Source organism: Pogoniulus pusillus, chromosome 27 (assembly GCF_015220805.1).
Source record: "Pogoniulus pusillus isolate bPogPus1 chromosome 27, bPogPus1.pri, whole genome shotgun sequence".
In the NCBI taxonomy this organism is placed as follows: Eukaryota; Metazoa; Chordata; class Aves; order Piciformes; family Lybiidae; genus Pogoniulus; species Pogoniulus pusillus.
This window is the reverse complement of record NC_087290.1, coordinates 838,605-857,063: the sequence shown is the minus strand read 5'-3', so window position 1 is coordinate 857,063 and position 18,459 is coordinate 838,605. Positions and strand designations below refer to the sequence as shown.

General features: G+C 52.8%; 1 protein-coding gene across 7 annotated transcripts in view; it reads right to left on the bottom strand.

Moving 5' to 3' along the window:
• Positions 1–18,459, bottom strand: part of COL26A1 (collagen type XXVI alpha 1 chain) — a 260,234-nt gene that overhangs the window by 58,319 nt on the left and 183,456 nt on the right. For all 7 annotated transcript variants that reach the window (XM_064166240.1, XM_064166243.1, XM_064166244.1 and 4 more), the window contains exon 4: positions 11,240–11,301. In XM_064166240.1, the coding sequence (XP_064022310.1) occupies positions 11,240–11,301 (62 nt within the window). The remainder of the gene's footprint in view (positions 1–11,239; positions 11,302–18,459) is intronic.

Sequence of the window (18,459 nt, the reverse complement as noted above, 5' to 3'; positions counted from 1 at the left end):
AGAGAAACAATTTCGAGTGGGGACCTGAACAACAAGCAGCCTTTGATCAGATCAAGCGAGAAGTAGTCCATGCAGTGGGCCTGGGACCTGTGAGATCTGGTCCAGACATTAAAAACATTCTGTACACGGCTGCCAGTGACAATGGTCCAACTTGGAGTCTTTGGCAGAGAGCTCCAAATGAGACACGTGGTCGTCCACTTGGTTTCTGGGGACGTTGTTACAGAGGTTCAGAGACAAATTACACTGCAACTGAGAAAGAGATTCTAGCAGCCTATGAGGGAGTGAAAGCAGCTTCTGAAGTGATTGGAACTGAGTCACAATTGCTTTTAGCTCCTAGACTGCCAGTTCTTAACTGGATGTTCAAGGGCAAAGGTTCATCACCACATCATGCCACAGATGCAACCTGGTCTAAATGGATGGCTTTGATAACCCAACGAGCACGAATGGGTAATCTTGACCGACCTGGTCTGGTGGAGGTGATCACCAACTGGCCGGAAGGCACAGACTGTTCCAAACCTCCAGAGGAGAAAATAACTCGTGCTGAGGAAGCTCCTCCCTATGGTGATCTCTCTGATCAGGAAAAGAACTATGCTTTGTTCACAGATGGTTCCTGTCGTCTTGTTGGGAACAAGCGAATATGGAAGTCAGCAGTCTGGAGTCCAACCAGGAGAGTTACCGAAACGAAAGATGGCGAAGGAGAATCCAGTCAGTTCGCTGAGGTAAAAGCTGTTCAACTTGCTCTTGATGTGGCTGAACGTGAGAATTGGCCTATCCTTTACCTCTACACCGACTCGTGGATGGTAGCCAATGCTCTATGGGGTTGGCTAAAGGACTGGAAGAAGAATGGTTGGCAGAGGAAAGGAAAGCCTATTTGGTGTGCTGATCTATGGCAGGACATTGATGCACGGCTGGAGAAAACTCCAGTGAAGGTGCGGCACGTAGATGCACACATGCCTAAGAGCAGAGCCACTGAGGAACATCAACATAACCAGAAGGCAGACCAAGCTGCTAAGATTGCTCAAGTTGATACCAACTCTGAACTTGACATTGACCTTGATTGGAAACACCGAGGTGAGCTGTTCTTAGCTCGGTGGGCCCATGACTCATCTGGACATCAAGGCAGAGATGGAACATACCGATGGGCTCGCGATAGGTCAATTGACTTGTCCATGGACGCTATCACCCAAGTCATCTATGACTGTGACATTTGTGCTGCTATTAAGCAGGCTAAGCGAATCAAGCCCTTATGGTATGGTGATAGATGGTCAAAGTACAAGTATGGTGAAGCCTGGCAGATTGACTACATCTCTTTACCTCGATCTCGTTCTGGCAAGCAGTATGTGCTGACGATGGTAGAAGCCAGCACTGGATGGTTGGAAACCTATCCAGTTCCACATGCTACTGCACGTAACACCATTGTTGGTTTGGAGAGACAGATCTTGTGGAGACATGGAACTCCAGAGAGAATCGAGTCAGACAATGGTACTCATTTCAAGAACAATCTTGTGAAAAACTGGGCCAAAGAGCATGGTATTGAATGGATCTATCACATACCCTACTATGCACCAGCTTCAGGGAAGATTGAGCGCTACAACGGTTTGCTGAAAACCACCCTAAAAGCCATGGGGGGTGGAACTCTGAAAAACTGGGACAAACATTTAGCAGAAGCTACCTGGTTGGTAAATAGTAGAGGTTCAGTAAACAGAGCAGGACCTGCACAATCAGATTTGGTCCAAACAGTAGACGGTGATAAAGTTCCTGTTGTACGTGAGAAGAATCTGTTAGGGAAAACTGTTTGGGTATTTTCTCCTTCGGGCGAAGGGAAACCTGTCCGAGGGGTGGTGTCTGCTGAAGGTCCTGGTCATACATACTGGGTAATGCAGGAGAATGGTGAAATCCAGTGTATTCCACAGAGAAATCTAACTTTAGCTGAGAGAGTTTAAATTCAAGCTGTTAGGAGTTTTCTGTTTTAGGTAACATCGGCGCCCAACACTGAGATAATCTACAATAGAATCTACAGTACGTGAGCACGAACCCAACATCACCTGGGAGTCCCTGTTCTGAGCTTTTGAATCACCTACATCTGATTGAAGTGTGAACTGAACTTGTATATATTGTCTTAGTGTAAATATTGGTTTAGATTAGATTGGATAATTCTCAGCGATGCTCTGAGCGAAGTAGACAGGGGTGGATTGTGCTAGTTTGAAGCAAGCTGGAATGTTTTGGTAGAAGAACTAGATAACAGGCAGTGAAATGAAAAACAATTGTGTCTACTTCTCTCACAGTCTCGCTGAGAACTCTGGGAAGAAGAAAGACTTTTTCTCCATTTTGTTTCTCACTCTTGCTTTTGCCTTAGACCTGGTCACATCTCATTAACCCTGCTCCTACTAACCTTGCTCCCTAACCTCTTGGCTGCACCTCTTTTCTTCCTGAGGACTGGGGTAAGGTTGAGAGGGACGGGGGGAGGTGTTGGAGTGGTTTGAGAGCCCCTCCTGGGGACTCAGGTTTCTGGGAGGGGAGTTGTGCTTTCATATTGTTTATCCTTTGTATATTTCTGTATATAATTGTATATTTCTGTATATAATTGTATATAACTGTATATATTGTAAATAGCTGCTTGTAAATTCTGCTAGCTGTAAATAAATTGCTTCATCTATATTCCCAGAGGCCGTCTGAGTTAGCTGGGGCAAATACAAAGTGTGGGAGGGGCGGGGTAACCCCCAAACCAACTAACCAACCAACTAACCAACCTATCAATCCCAACAACTAACCAACCAATGAAACAACCAAACAACTAATCAACTAACCAACCAACTAACCAACCAATCAATCCCAACAACTAACTAACCAACCAATTAAACAACCAAACAACTAACCAACTAACCAACCAACTAACCAACCAATTGATCAACAAACCAAGCAACCAATCAACAAAACACCTAATTAAGCAAGCAATCAATCAACCGACAACTAACCAATGAAATAACCAAACAACTAACCAACTAATTAACCAATCAACCAACCAACCAACCAATGAACTAACCAAACAACAAACCAACCAAATAAACAAACAAGTAACCAACCAACTACCCAAAAAAATCAATCAAACAATTAACCAAACATCCAACCAACTAACTAACCAACCAACAAACCAATCAACCAGCCAGAGCAGGTACAGCGAAGCAGCTGCAGGGCAGTGCTGGTGTCTGTGGCGTCAGGAGATGCCAGTAGCAGGCAGAAGGACCTGCAGCAGGCCCTGAAGAATGTGAGGATGGCTTCAGCCCCTCAGCTCCTCAGCCCCTCAGCTCCTAACCTCCTCAGCCCCTCAGCTCCTAACCTCCTCAGCCCCTCAGCTCCTAACCTCCTCTGCTCCTCAGCTTCTCAGCACCTCAGTCTTTCAGTCCTTCAGCCCCTTGGCTCCTTGGCTCCTCTTTCACTCAGCCCCTCAGCTCCTCAGTCCCTCAATGCTCCTCAGCCCCTCAGTTTCCCAGCACCTCAGCCCCTCACCACCTCAGTCTCTCAGTCCCTCAGCCCCTCAGCTCCTCTTTCACTCAGCTCCTCAGCTCCTGAGCCCCTCACGCTCCTCAGGCCCTCAATACCTCAGCTCCTCAGCCTCTCAGCCCCTCATGCCCCTCAGCATCTCAGCCCCTCGCGCTCCTCAGCCCTTCATGCTTCTCAGCTCCTCAGCCCCTGAGCTTCTCAGCCCCTCAGCCCCTCATGCTCCTCATCTCAGGCTACTCTCACTGCACATGTATGGAAGCAAGAAGTCCAATCTGAGCCTCCATGGCCAGGCTGAACTGGAGCCTCTGGCAGCTGAGGTGGCAGTGGTTTGAGGGCTTGTGCCTGGTTTCCAGACCCCTCTCAGCCATGGCTGAGCTGGAAAGAACTGCAGTGGGGCTACATCTGGAGGCAGGGGACAGCCTGTGAGGGTGGAAGGACTCAGGAGGGATGCTGCAGATGCTGGACAGGGAGCTCAGAAGCCAGCACCAGTGCAGGGCTTATTGCCTCCAAAGTTCAGTCCTGGGCCTTCCCACCCCACGGAGCTGCTGGGCTCACCTCTACACAGGCTCTGGCACTCCTCTTCTGCCATGGCTCAGAGCCTGGCTCTTTACTCGGGGGCTGCTCCTCATGCTAGGGCCCTCAGCTGGGACAGGAGTGCTGTGTGCCTGATGCTCAGTCCCAGCTTACTCAACCCACCTCCTCCTTTCTGTTTGCCAGCATAAACTTTCCCAACCCCGGACACATACCACATTCCCTGCATCAGATCAAAAGCTCGGGCCAGGCACAATGGGAACAGGAGGAAGGTTTTCATCTTCTTGAGATGTTTGCTGTCAGAGGACTTTGGTTTGGCTTGCAGGGGCTTTCAAGAACCCTGTTTTGTTTGTTCCCACACATGGAATGAAGATTTCACAAACAGCCTCCTCCTATCATCTGCCCTCTGCTCACATTCCTGATGTCCTGTAACTCATAGGTGCTAGAAACAAGGGAGCTGAGCTTCCAAAGATTTCCAGATTGATACAGCAGGGCTCAGAATGCTTTGTCTTTGGATAAAAACCCATGGAGATGCAGAGGGAATAATTTGAGACAACCCAGATGGATATTGTTAATTAACAAACAGTCTCCCGAAGCACTGATGGGATTAACTCCCCCCAGCCCTCTTGAAACAGGAGGGAAAGAAGCTGCCTGAATCCAGCTCATCAGCTAACAATTCCAGGGAAAAATAAGACTCCCTTTGACTTCCAAAGATGCAAGGTGATAAATAATGGCAATTGCATAATTTGTTGGACATATCTTTTTTTAGAGCAAGTTCTTTGGCACCACAGAAGAGCTTTTTAACTGCTCCTGAAGACACAGCAGAAGAGAGAGCCTCACAAAACGATGCAGAATGGTCTCTGTCCTGCAGCACCCTGACACCTGTGAACACAAAGCTGCTGGGCAGATGGCTGTAAAAGCCACTAACTGGGTGCCTCTAGACAACCTGAGCCACTTCACCCTGATTACATCTTAGAGGCTTGGGCCAAAAGGAGCAAGAGAATCAGGAGGAGGAGCTCTGGTTTTAGTGCTAAATCATGGGAGGAGCAGTGGCTGATGGCACTGCCAGGACTCAACCAGAAGGTAAGGTTTGTGTCACCAGCTGCTGCAAGGGAGACAGGAATGTGGGCAAAGGCTCTGCCAGTCCACAGGTAGCACAGATCAGGCTCTGTCTGCACAGGGATTTGGAGGTTTAGAGAATCATAGTACTGGTTTGGTGGGAAACCCCTCTAAGATCATTGAGTCCAACTGTCAACCTAAGAAGACAATGGCCATTAAACCACATCCTAAAGTGCCAGAATGGGCACAGCTACACAGAGTTTCCTCAAAAAAGAGGATGAAAAAGTGACTGATCAGCAAGGACCCTCGAGAAGGTAATCAGAGCAGAGACAACACAAAGGCACAGGCTGGCCTGCTAGGTTAGATGGACCACAGTGATGCTCAGCAGACCTTCACACCACTGATGCTTTGCTTCAAACAGCAGCAGTGAAGCAGGGAAGGGCAATGGTCCTTATCTGGAGGAAAGGAAGCTGAGGGGAGACCTCTACAGCTCCCCAAGAGGAGTGTGATGGTTTGGGCTCTTACCCGCCCCCCACACTTTTGGAATTGCCCCAGCTAACTCAGAAGGCCTCCAGGAATATAAATGAAGCTATTTATTTTACAGCAGCAAATACACAAGCAGCTATTTACAATATATACAGTTACATACAGAAATATACAAAGGATAAGTAATACAGAAGCACAACTCCCCTCCCAGAAATCTGAGTCCCCAGGAGGGGATCTCAACCACCCCAGCACCTCCCTACCCCTCTCAACCTTACCCCAATCCTCAGAAAGAAGAGAGGTGCAGCCAAAAGGTTAAAAAGGAAGGTTAGTGGCAGTGAGGTTAAGGAGATGTGGCTCGGTCTGAAGACAAAAGCAGAATGAAAGACAAAATGGAGAATGTTATCTAATGTTTCCCTTCTTCTTCCCAGAAGCGAGACTGATGAGGGAAGGAGACACAACCATGTTCACCTTTTCACAGCCTATTATCTAGTTCTCTTCACCAAAACATTCTAGCTTGCTTCAAACTAGCACAAGGAGGCTGGACCAGATGGGGGTTGGACAATCCCCCTAGGATCAGGTGATAGGAGGAGACAAAATGGTCTCAGTTTACTCCAAGGGAGGCTTAGGCTGGAGACAAGGAAAATTTTGTTTGCTGCAGGAGTGGTCAGGGATTGGGACAGGCTGCCTGGTGAGGTGGTGGAGTCCTCATCCCTGGAGGTGTTCCAGAACCATGTGGCCACGGCACCTGGGGATACAGTTTAGTGGCTGTGGTGGTGCTGGGTTGCAGGTTGGGCTCCATGATCATAGAGGTCTCTTCCAACCAAGACAATTGTATGATGCTGCTGGACCACTGCACCCTGGGCCACCTGGGAAGCTTCTCTGGCATTGCTGAACACTTGGGATTTGCCTCTGCTGCCCTTGCAGCCTGCCATGGCTGGCACCCCAAGCTGCTAGAGACAGGGGAAGAAGCTAGATGTGGAAAGGCTCCAGCGATCCTTCAGCACCATGCTAAGAGCTCCTTGCAGGGAAGTACACAAAGGAGCTCAGGGTGACATCGAGTTCCCCAGCCAGATTTTAGCACATCAGAGCTGCAAGCTCCCAGCACAGCATTCCTCTCTGCCCTGTTTATTTCCTGTCACCTGCTGGGGATCCGGCAGTGCTGCAGATGTAGAGCCAGGTCAGCCTGAGATGGACTCAAGTCTTGACAAAGCCACATCTGCTCAGCAGTGAGCTGTGCTGTCAGTGCTCAGCCACACCAGGGCACCACAGCACTGCAGCTGGGAGATGCCACAGGCTTGGCCTTCTCTGTGGCAGGAGATAAGGCTGGGTTGTAGCAAGTCAGAGAGTGGCAGAATCACAGAACTGATTGGTTGGAAGAGATCTCCAAGATCATTAGGTCCAACCACCAGCCCAGCACCACCACAGCCACCAAACCCTGTCCCCAGGTGCCATGGCCACACAGTTCCGGAACACCTCCGGTCATGAGGACTCCAGCACCTCCCTGGGCAGCCTGTGCCAATCCCTGACCACTCTTGCAGCAAAGAAATCCTTCCTCATCTCCAACCTAATCCTCCCCTGGAGCAAATTGAGGCCATTTCCTCTCATTCTGTCCCCTGATCCTAGAGAGAAGAGACCAACACCCGCCTGGCCCTAACCTCCCTCCAGGGACTTGTGGAGGGTCTCCCCTCAGCCTCCTCTTCACCCACTAAGCAAGCCCAGTTCTGCTCAGCCGCTCCGCACCAGACCTCTTCTCCAGACCTGCCAGAACAACTCAGATCAAATTCTGCACTCAAACTCACAGCTTGGGTGGTTCATACCACCCTGCCCCTGGCTCGGTGGAGGAGCCGATCAGAAGCTGGATGGCCAAAAGGAGCAGAAGCGGTGAAGTGCCTGCTGCTTGCCCGCTGGCACTGCCTGCCTCGCTCGCTCCTGCCACTGCAGCTCTCCTCGGCTGGGCTGCAGTGTGCCTGTGACACAGGAGGGCAGCAGCAGCCTCGGGAAGCGCAGAGCAGGAGGGCTGCAGGCAGTCCTCAGCACGGAGCTGGGCTGGCCTGAGCAGAAAGCTTCCAGACCAAACAGCAGCTAAGCCCATCCTGCACTGCCGCCAGTCAGGCTCCCTGCAGCGATGGCAGCTAGGATGTGATGGCAGAGGAGCCAGCTCTGGCACACCGGTGCTTGGGCAGGGGGTGGTCTTCTTCCACCTTGCACACTTTCTGTGCACGGTCACCACCCCCCTCCTTGACATCCATTCCTATGGCCTGCAGATTCCACACTCACCACTGGCAACCAAGCTTTCAGCTCCCTGGCACCCAGGTGGCTCTGGCATCAAGCCAATGGAAGAGGCCAACTCCATCCTGGGGAGATGACTCAAAGGACGGGAGATGAGGATGGAACTTGATTCCATCTCCAGTCACCTTCTGTCTTGGAGAAGCATCTCCAGCCACAGGGACAAGCTAGAGCAGCACTAAGGGAAGCAGAGGAGTCTGGTGTGTTTCAGAGCTGAGCCATGCCTCCCCTCCCCAGGGGCCGTGTCAGCTCCAGTCCCTAATGAGTCGTTTTTCATCCCATCTGCTCTGTGGTCATTCTCACTTCTCACTTCCTGATCCAACTCTCATATTACACAAATCTGAGGGTTACTTCTATTACCTCACTTGGATGCTGATCTTACAAGTTGGATAAACCAACTCATCCCTGTAATAAGAAATATGAGACCACTTCAGGGTACAGCCCCAGTTTTCAGGGGGACAGCTACAAAAGCTTGCAGAGGAGGAATGGAGAAAGACAAACCCACAATCTGTAGCCTCTCCTGCCATGACTGTGTTCATGTTTCTTTACCTTGCCTTTCCTACGCTGGAGGACAAACCCATGGCTAACATCTCCTCACACATACCCAAGAAAGGCTTCTGGTTCCTTGTCCCCATTACAGGGATGTGAGGACAGGATCCTTTTTCGTGTGTCCCTAAGCAAAACTTCTCACCCAGCACTGACTGCCCAGGGCCACAGTGCCTTCAGAGCCACCTTTCCCTTCCCCACACCTGCTCTCACACTTGGCCCTTGCAGTATTTACAGTAAGTCTACTCTGCCTCCACACTTCTCAAAGCCCTCACAGCAGGTACCAAAGGCCTGAGCTGCTTGAAGCTCAGTGGCTATCTGAGATGAGCCTACCCAGTGCCATTCCCTCAGCTCACCACAGCCATGATGGGATGAAATCAGCAGCAGCAGCAAAGATTTTCAACCTCATGTGACTCCAGAAGGAGCAGAACTTTTTCACCTTGAGGGTGCTCAGGTTGCCCAGGATCTCAGTGTCCTGGGCTTAGAACCTCTCCAGAGAGGAAGACTTCACAACCTCTCTGGGCAGCCTGCTCCAGGCCTTCAGCACCCTCACAACAAACAACTTTCTCCTCCTGCTCAGATGGAACCTCCTGGGATCCACTTTCTGACTGTTGCCCTTTATCCTGTTGCTGAGCATCACTGACAGGAGTCTGGCCCCAGCCTCTTGCTCCTTCTCCTCTCCCTGCCTTTAGCTATTGCTGAGTGTTGTCATCCAGTTTAATCCAGCTTCATTCTGTAAGGCAAACTTACTGGCCTGGGCACATTCATGCTTTCAGGCTAAGACTCCTCAGGCAGATTTGGCAGGTAGGAGTTCCTTTTCCTCCTCCACAAAGCCCTGCCAGGGCCCTAGCTGAGGCTGCCATTGCTACCTAACACAAGTGCTGAGCAGCAGGAGCCAGCAGAGTTCTGACATCCAAACAGTCTTTGGTTAGCATTTTCCAGTGAGCCTAATACAGAAAGTCCTGGAAGGTGCAGGAAGGTGTAGCTGGCTACAGGTTGAGTCTGGACGGGGATGACTTACATCTCTCTGAGGCTGGACCCAGGCTTACTTGGATTCAAGACTGCACACACAGAAGGAGGTCACTCACCCCAGCCCCTCTCTCTCCGAGCACCCCCAGCTCCTTGCTACCAAGCCACCTGCCAGGCCCTGCTGCCCTCCATCTCCTCTTTGTCCTTTGCACTACAACACTTCTGCTCCCAGAACTTCAGTCCTCCCACCCCTGCAGTGAGATACAACTGGGAAGGCTTTGAGGATGTTCCAGCCAACATTGCTCATTCGGTGTCAGTGCAGACAATTCCCACATCACCATCACCTCACGCACCAGCTTCAAAACCACCTCACATCCACCACCCCCTGCCTCAAATTCTTTCCTGTCATTGATAACCATCAGCTAATGAGTAATAGCAGCAGCCTTCAGTGGACCAAGGTACTGCATCCACCAGCCCAGACTGGGCTGTCACAGGAGAGACCACAGATCAAAGGGGCAGGACTGACTCAGCTGCTTTGTTGCTAGGCTGGAGTCATTTATCTGAGTCTCAGTAGGCAGAAATCAAAACAATCTGCAGAAACAAAACTCCACCACAACGTGATAACATTTGTCTCCATCAGACTATGCATCAAAGCCTCCCATCCTTCAGGAAAGGGATGAAGAAGCAGCACTGGATAGCACTGGAAGAGCAAGCTACGAGCAACTGTCCTGAGGAACATCTACACACTTCCAGCCTCTCTGCTCTGCACTCTGCATTGGGAAGGTTTCCACAAGGCATATTTAGTGAGAGAGACCAGAACCAGAGTCTGCTCCTCCCCTGAGCCAGCTCACTGCTTTACATCAGCCACCTGAAGGCAAGAGATTCTCCATGGAGCTCCATCTGCCTCCTGTTTCTCAGGCAAATCCTGAGCAGTCATAGAACCACAGAACCATAGAATGGCCTGGGTTGGAAGGGACCTCCAAAGGGCATCCAGCCCAACCCCCTGCACTCAGCAGGGACATCCTCCACTAGAACAGGTTGCTCTCAGCCTTGTCCAACATCAACTTGAATATCTCTGGGAATGGGGCCTCAACACCTCCCTGGGCAACCTGTTGCAGTGTTCCAGCAGCCTCAGTGTTCCAGGAGACAGCAATGAGCTGTTTATGGTTTAGTAGAGCTGCAAATTGTGACAGCAGTGAGCATGGACTGAAGACATCACCACAAGGCACATCATCAGAGCTGGCCAGGGGAGATAAGGAGGGAGGACAAGCTTCTAACAGGCAAGGATAGTGCTAAGCATGATGGCAGCACATGAAAAGGTGTTTCAGACAATCAGGGAATTGTTTTGGTTGGAAGAGGCCTTTCAGATCTCAGGTTTCACTAAGAGTTTAGAATTAGCAGCACAACCATGGAATCACAGAATCGTTTGGGTTGGAAGAGACTTTGCAGCTCGCCCAGACCAACTGCTAGCCCAGCACTGCCAGGGCATCACTAAACCCTGCCCCTCAGCACCCTATCTCCATGGCTTTGAAACCCCTCCAGGGATGGGCACTCCACCATGGCCCTGGGCAGCCTGGTGTCAGCCTTCTCCACTCAGAATGTTACTTGGGAGGAGCTGAGCTGGGTGGTGGAAGAGAGGCAGAGGTGCAGAGGGTGTGGAAGGAAATGAGCTGAGATGGGCTAGAGGTGAGCTATGGCCCCAGCACTGCTGCCCACCTCTCCCGGGCCAGAATAGCCACTACATTGTGGCATTTTCTGTGGACAGGAGGACAGACACCTCGAGGGGTGCCAATTTGGCACCTTTTTCACCAAAAACTCTGGGAAATTTTGGGCAAAGAGAAGAAATGAGGCAGGTCCTTACCTTGGCCTCCAGCGTGTTCAGCCTCTGGCTCATGTCCGCCAGCCTGGTGCAGTTCATGCACTCTGGAAAGAGCAAAACAGAGGCAGTCACATTCCTGGGGCTTGCCCCTGCAGTCCATGGCTTCCTGTCTACAGATCCTGAGCCCTTTTCCATACCATCCTAGAAACACAGAATCAGCCAGGTTGGGACAGACCTCCAAGCTCATCCAGTCCAACCTAGCACCCAGCCCTGCCCAAGCAACTAGACCATGTCACTAAGTGCCCCATCCAAGACACACAGAAGTGATTCAAGATCAGCTGTGGGGGGAAAACGAACATTTGAATCCCTTGTGCAGGTCAACAGCCACCTTACACCAATCATGTTTGGAGTTGCTCAGTGGGGCACAGCAAGCTGCCAGCAGGTAGAGGGCAGGTGAAGAGAAGGATTGTTTCAAGACTCCTCCTGATGTCAGTCACCAAAGACACTCCTCTTAGACTCACAGGAGTCCTGCTTTCTAAAGAGCTGACAGGTAGAAGTTCTCCAGTGAACTGGAGAGAAAGCAAAATTGTATTTGAAGAGAGAGAGACAGAAATTACAAAGCATTCACAGCAACCCCCTTGAATTTTCCCCCAAGCCAAAACCGAATCTGTAATCCCCAACGCTCCAATCCTCCCTGCTCCAAGGCCTCTGCCATCCACAGGCCAAAGCACAAGCCTCGGGAGGCCCCAAAACAGGTCTGGCCCGATGGAAGCAGCTCCTGCCCAGCGCAGGGCTGGAGAGGGAGGAAAGGAGCACAAGCTGGCCTCGCCCTGGGTTTATAAAGAGGTATCAGAATTATGGGATTGAAGAGCAATTTTCTGGTCCCTAGAGGATTTTTAACCCTACAGTCCCCAACCTGGGACACAAAATTATGGAATTGTTTGGCCTGGAAAAGCTCCATAAGATTCTCCAGTCCAACCTTCAACCCAGCGCCACCATGGCACTGAGCCATGGCCCCAAGTACCACAGCCACCCACTCCTTGAACACCTCTCTTCTGGGGTACCCCAAACTGCTTTCTTCTCCCCACCCCACCTGCAGGTTTGAGTGGGAGAAGAAGGCAGGGAAACTGCTTTGCCCCTGCCCCGTGGGCTCGAGGGGGCAGAGCGGCAGCGCCCTCCGCACAGGTGCTCCCTGCGCGGCAGTCGGGCTGGGGCCCGGCTGGGTTCCACACCCAGGACTAATGGTCAGGACACTTTGGCTAGGACAGCTTAAACAGAGCAAGGGAGGACAGGAAGCGGTTCCCACCTTGGGAGCTCCTGTCCTGAAAGACTCCTGCCTCGAAAGCGCTGCTGCCCTGCCAGAGTGCCCGACAGCACCGGCTCCGGCCGTGCCTGGACCGCGCCTGCCTTTGGACAGCTCCTCCCTTTCTGCTCGGCTCTGGGCTTTACCTTGGGCGGTTCTGCCCCACTTCTGCACCCTTCTGTGCAAGCCTGCAGGCTCAGCAGGCCTTGGGGCCCTTTGAGAGAGCTGCTGGCGGCACCTGGAGCCGGCTGCTCCGGGACCACATCGCAGCCGACTCCCTGGCTGCTGTTCTGAGCTGGGGAGACTCTGATAGTTTGGCTCTGCCCTGCCACTGCTGGGGCAGCATCGTTCCACGACCATCCCACTCATGGAAGAAGTGCTCGAGACATTTCTGAGCTTGGTGGCTCTGCCACTGGCCTCAGGCTTCTACTGCGTGGATCTACACTGCCTGCTACTGCCTGCGGCCTCAGGAGGCTGCTCCTGCAGAGGAGTCTGGCCAGGGATCGCTGCCGAACGCTGCCTCAGGCGTAAAGCCTGCTGCTGCCTTAGCCTTCTGCTCAGCCTGGCTGAGAGTGGGGCAAAGCTGTGTCTGGAGCTCAGCCTTTCCAGCTCCTGACTTCCTAAATCTCTTCATTTGTCCATACTTCCTTTTTTCAAGAAACTCCCAGTTGTGGTGGAAGGTCCAAATTATGCCTAGAATCCATCCCATGCCCTAAGCACCTTGCCCCCCCCTTCCCGCTGCTTCTTCCCGGGCGGCAGAAGCGGGAAGCAGACAAAAGCTTTGGCGCCTCTCAGTCTCCCACAGACACCTTACCTGGCCTTGTCTTGCAGCTTGCTTTGCTCGTGGTAAGCACAGGTCAGGGATGCTGGGCCTGTGCGTCTCCCTTTCTGGAGAAACAACTCAGGATTGGTTCTGGGGCTGGGTTTACCTCTTGCTGTTGGTCGAAGATGCTCACCAAAATGCTTACACCCTACCGAACTTGTTTGTTTGCTGCTGCTGCTTTCGCTTTGTTCGCTGCCCGTTTGCCTTACTGCCTCTGTGTGCCACCACACTTTGCACCGCGCTGCAGGGCAGACTTGCCTGCAACCAGCAGCCCTGCCCCTGCCTGACCCAGCCGAGGGACTGAAAACGGCTGGCCCTTAGGCTGGGATACAGCTGCCCGCTCCAGCTCAGCCGAGCCTGACTATGGGTAGGGACATAGCAATGGCCTACCAACAAGTTGCAACACCAGGACCTGCCAGCCCACTGCTCTGGCCCGAGGGCCAGCTCCTTGCTGAGCACAGCACCCGATCAGACTACTCAGCCCACGAACCTGGACCCTGCTTTGCCCAGGTGCCTGACCGCCTGATGACTTCTGAGAGCCACGGAGGACTCGTCTCGTGTCCGTGGGCCTTCTCAGCCGATGTGCTCAACCTGCACTAAGCAAACAGCACAGCCCCACTGCACCACCTCCGTGTGCGAGGCCCCCGCCTGGCTGCGACTGCATTCCTCCCGCTTATGCTTTTGGCTGGCATGTGCTGAGACCCTTAGCAGTGAGTAACCTGAGTCTCCTTGCCCAACTTCGTGCCACTCTGTGCCTCACCTTCCAGTGGCAGTTCGTGCTGCAGGACCCCCAGCTGCAGGTATTCCTAAAAACCCCTTTCCTAACTCATTTTGGTGCCCGTCTGTGCCAGAGAGCCCTTACCAACCGCACCGCAGCACCCGTCTGTGCCAGAGAGCCCTTACCAACCGCACCGCAGCACCCGTCTGTGCCAGAGAGCCCTTACCAACCGCACCGCAGCACCCGTCTGTGCCAGAGAGCCCTTACCAACTGCACCGCAGCACCCGTCTGTGCCAGAGAGCCCTTACCAACTGCACCGCAGGACTGGATCACCCAGTCCAAGCCCCTGCTCCAGCAGGGCACCCACAGCAGCTTGCCCAGCAGCACAATGCCCGGGGCGGAGGTTGGAAGCTCTCCACACAAGGACACTGCACAGCCTCTCTGGGCAGCCTGCTCCAGGCCTCCAGCACCCTCACAACAAACAACTTGCTCCTCCTCTGCACATGGAGCCTTCTGGCTTACACTTTGTGCCCCTTGCTGCCCCTTCTCCTGTCCCTGGGCACCACTGACAAGAGTCTGGCCACAGCCTCTTGCCCCTCACAGCTCCTTTAGCTCTTGCTGAGCATTGCTCAGATGCCCTCTGGGGCTGCTCTCCTGCAGGCTCTCAGCCCCAGGGCTCTCAGCCTTTGCTCCTCCCAGAGCTGCTCCAGGCCCCTCAGCAGCTCTGCAGCCTCCCCTGGACTCTCTCCAGCACTTTCCTGGCTCTCTGCAACTGGGGAGCCAGAGCTGGACCCAGCACTCCAGAAGAGACCTGATTAGGAAAGAATAGAGGGGGAGGAGAACCTCCCCTGACCTGCTGGTCCTTCTTGGCCACGAGAGCACACAGCTGGCTCAGGGTGACCTTGGGCTCTGAAGGCTGTGGTTAATGGGCTCTCAGTGCAGTTAAGAGTGACCACTCGATTCAGAGGAGATCATTTATCTAAACGCAAGATCTGCTGCTCCTCCTCTTTCTGCACTTCAGCATTTTTAAACGAGTGAAGGAGGATAACAACCCGAAGAGAGATTTAATCCCAGTGCTTTCCAGCACTGCTGAGCCTCCCATTCCCAGCTCCCAGAGATGCTTTCCAGACTGGGCCACTCACCCATCATGACTTGGGAAGCACAGCAGTTTATAAGCAGAGAAATGTCCTGCAGCATGAAGCACTTCAGAGATCAAACCACTCCTGTTCAGGTGCTGAACACTGCCAGCTCCTGTGCCAGGGCAGAGCAATGCCTCTCTCTGTGCATGTCTGAGCTCCCCAGGGGCCAGAGCCAGTTTTCACTGAGTGCTCATGGAAGCAGTATCTGATCCTGAACTTCCAGAGGGCTGAGGAGGGTGACCTGTAACATTTCTTCAGCCTCTTAATACCCCACCTCTCTGGGCAACCCAGGCCAGTCTAAATCTCTTCCTTCGAACTGAAACCATCCCCCTTTGGCCTGGCAGCACAAAGGTTGGGTCGATGCAGGGGACACTGAGTAATCTCAATGTCTGCCTGTGGTGAGGAATGGGTGAGTGCAGCCTGGGCTGGCTGAGCCCAGGACTCAGCTGTCCTCCCTTCCCAAGTTTTGTCCAGTTCTGCACAGGCAGCCCCAAGGACTCCCAGGTCTTGACCTGCAGACACTGCAGTTTCCTCCAGCAGCTGGTGTATGGTGGTGGCTCTCAGGCACACAAAGCAGTTGGCTCAAGGCTAGGAAGTTCAGGAGTCTTGACTCTTCCACCTGAGTGATTTACAGCCTAAGAGGATTGCTTGAGAGCTAATGGCAACCAACCACCTACTGCCTAAACATTCCAAAGGAAGCATCTTGTTGCCCCTCCATGAGGAGCTGTGCAGCTTCCCAGAGGAACTAGACACAGAGCTTCCACCTCACCATAGTCAGCACTCTGCAGACAAAGCATCTGACGCTTCGGGAACACTTGGGTGATGGATTTCCTCTCAGGGCAACTCTGAGCTGGACTTTGTTTTAGCCAACAGGAACGACTTTTGTTCATTCTCTCCAGCAGACCTTGGGCAATCCTTTGTGGCCTGGATTGCTCCACCAGTGCTCAAGTGCCATAAATGCTTTGTGCCCCGGGGAAGGGAATGAGTGAGGTTGTTTGCTCTGGATCTGCTTGTGGTGTGTACAAAAGGGAATTACCTTCTCCTCCTAACCAGCTTCGTGCTTTTGATCTTGCTCATCCCCCTAGAAAGATAAGGCTGAGGAAATGCAGCACTGCTGAGAGCCCAGAGCTGCACCAGATGTTACAGAGAAAAGCTCACTCCTCGCCTCCCTTCTGCTGGCTTGCACATATTAGTAACCCCCACAGGCTCAGAGAGACTGATTGGAACTGTCTGAAAACCATCTCTCTGCATGACCTGAGATGGATTGATCGTTAAAGCTCTCTTTGGAGAGCTCAGCTCATAAAGAAGGGGTTGTAGAACCCCTCTGCACAGGGCTGAGTCAGCCAGCTCTCAGCCAGGACACTCTGCTCATCCCCAGTCACCAACCAGCCTGCACCCTCTGCTCCCCAAGGCTGCCTCACAGCCCTCTCAGGTGTCTTTGCAGCACACAAGGTTACATGTTAAAGAACAAAACTGAAGAGGTGGGGAGGAAGCAGCAGTGCCACAGCACAGTGAGCTTTGGGCTAACAGCATATTTGTCTCAGCTATGTCTGGATGCATCTGGATATGTTCCTGCATGGCCTGCCCTAGGTGATCCTGTTTTGGTGGGGGGCTGGACATGATCATCTCCAGAGGTCCCTTCCAACTCCTGCCACTCTATGATTCTCTATCTGTTGAAGCATGGAAAGCACAGCTCAGGTCTCAGACAGAACTCAGCTCAAGCCAGATTTCAGCTCTGATCCTTTCCTTCATGACATGCCTGGAACCTCACATCCACACCTGAGGAACTTAGTCCAGACCCAAAAGATATTTAACTGATTCAGAAACTGGACACCTACTGCAATAGATCTTCCTGCCAAGGCAAAGCTATCCTGCCAACAAACCCTTGTGCCATCTCCTCAGCCAGCCCTCAGGTGGATGATGCTCTCAGATACAGAGAGGAGTGCTCAGCACTGCAGAGTTCAAAGCTCGCTCACAGCACCCTGGGACCAGGCTGCTTCAAAGTCCGGGGTCATTACCTGCCCTTGCAGAAAGCCTGAGGATGGTGGTGACAAATCAGGCTAAGAGAGAAGTTCCCTGCCTGCCATGCACTGCTGGCTCTGGTGCCTAACCCTGCCAGCTCCAAGGCCAAGGGGCCATGAGGGCGAGTTCTGCCCTCGGAGTGACAGCAGTCTGCTCTAGTGAAGTGAGCTGGAGATCCTCACATCATCATTCCACACCCAGGGAATGTAAGGCTGGGGCAAACACACAAACCCTCTGACCTGGAACTCCAGAGCAGATGATTTCCATATCTGCAGACATCCATCACTTGCTGCTGCACAGCACCACAGTGGATTTCCCTCCTGCTCCTCCTTGGCAGATGTGTATTTCCCAGCCAGACCCTGCGGACGCAGTTGTGATTTCACTCCATGAGGCAGCCTTGAAACACATGCTAGCACTTGTCTGAGAAGTGTTCCAGCAGGGGGGATGAATAACTGAGCTGGTGCCCTGGAGCCTGTGCCAGCAGCTGCTGTGACACCCTGCCTGTGTCCCTGCTGCCTCCCCGGGCACCTCCCCACTCCTGCCCCCCCTTTCTCCTCTCCAGCTGCTCGGGCAAAGCAGTGCAACTGAAGGGGAAGAAAAGCCAGGGATGGGGCAGCCTCAGCGAGCTGGGAAGCAAGTCATGGCCCCAGCTGTCACCCACCTAGCCCTGACCCAAGGGCTGCACTTGACCAACCTTGGATCGGCAGCCAAAGCTTTGTCCCCTGTGCTGCGGGGCCAAAGGGCTGCACAATGCAACTGCTCTGGGCTGAAGTCCTCACTCCAAACTGGAGAGCTCTGATCACAGCACTACAGAGTGGGGGGAAGGGGTGGGAAGAGACCTCTGGAGATCATCCAGTCCAGTGCCCCTGCCAGAGTAGGATCACCTGAGCAGGCCACACAGGAACACATCCAGACCCCTCCAGGCACTGCTGACACGAAGATGATATTAGCACAAACCACTCTGTGCCATGGCACTCTGCAGGAAACTGTGCTGGGCTCCACTGGGAAAACCCAGAACACAACATGGTGAGGGCTGGAAAGGACCTCTGGAAATCATCCAGTGCAAGCCCCTGCTCCAGCAGGGCACCCACAGCACAATGCCCAGCAGCACAGTGCCATGGGGGGCTTTGGATGCTCTCCACACAAGGACACTCCACAACCTCTCTGGGCAGCCTGCTCCAGGCCTGCAGCACCCTCACAACAAACAACTTGCTCCTCCTGGGGTCTACTTTGTGTCCATTGCTGCCCCTTCTCCTG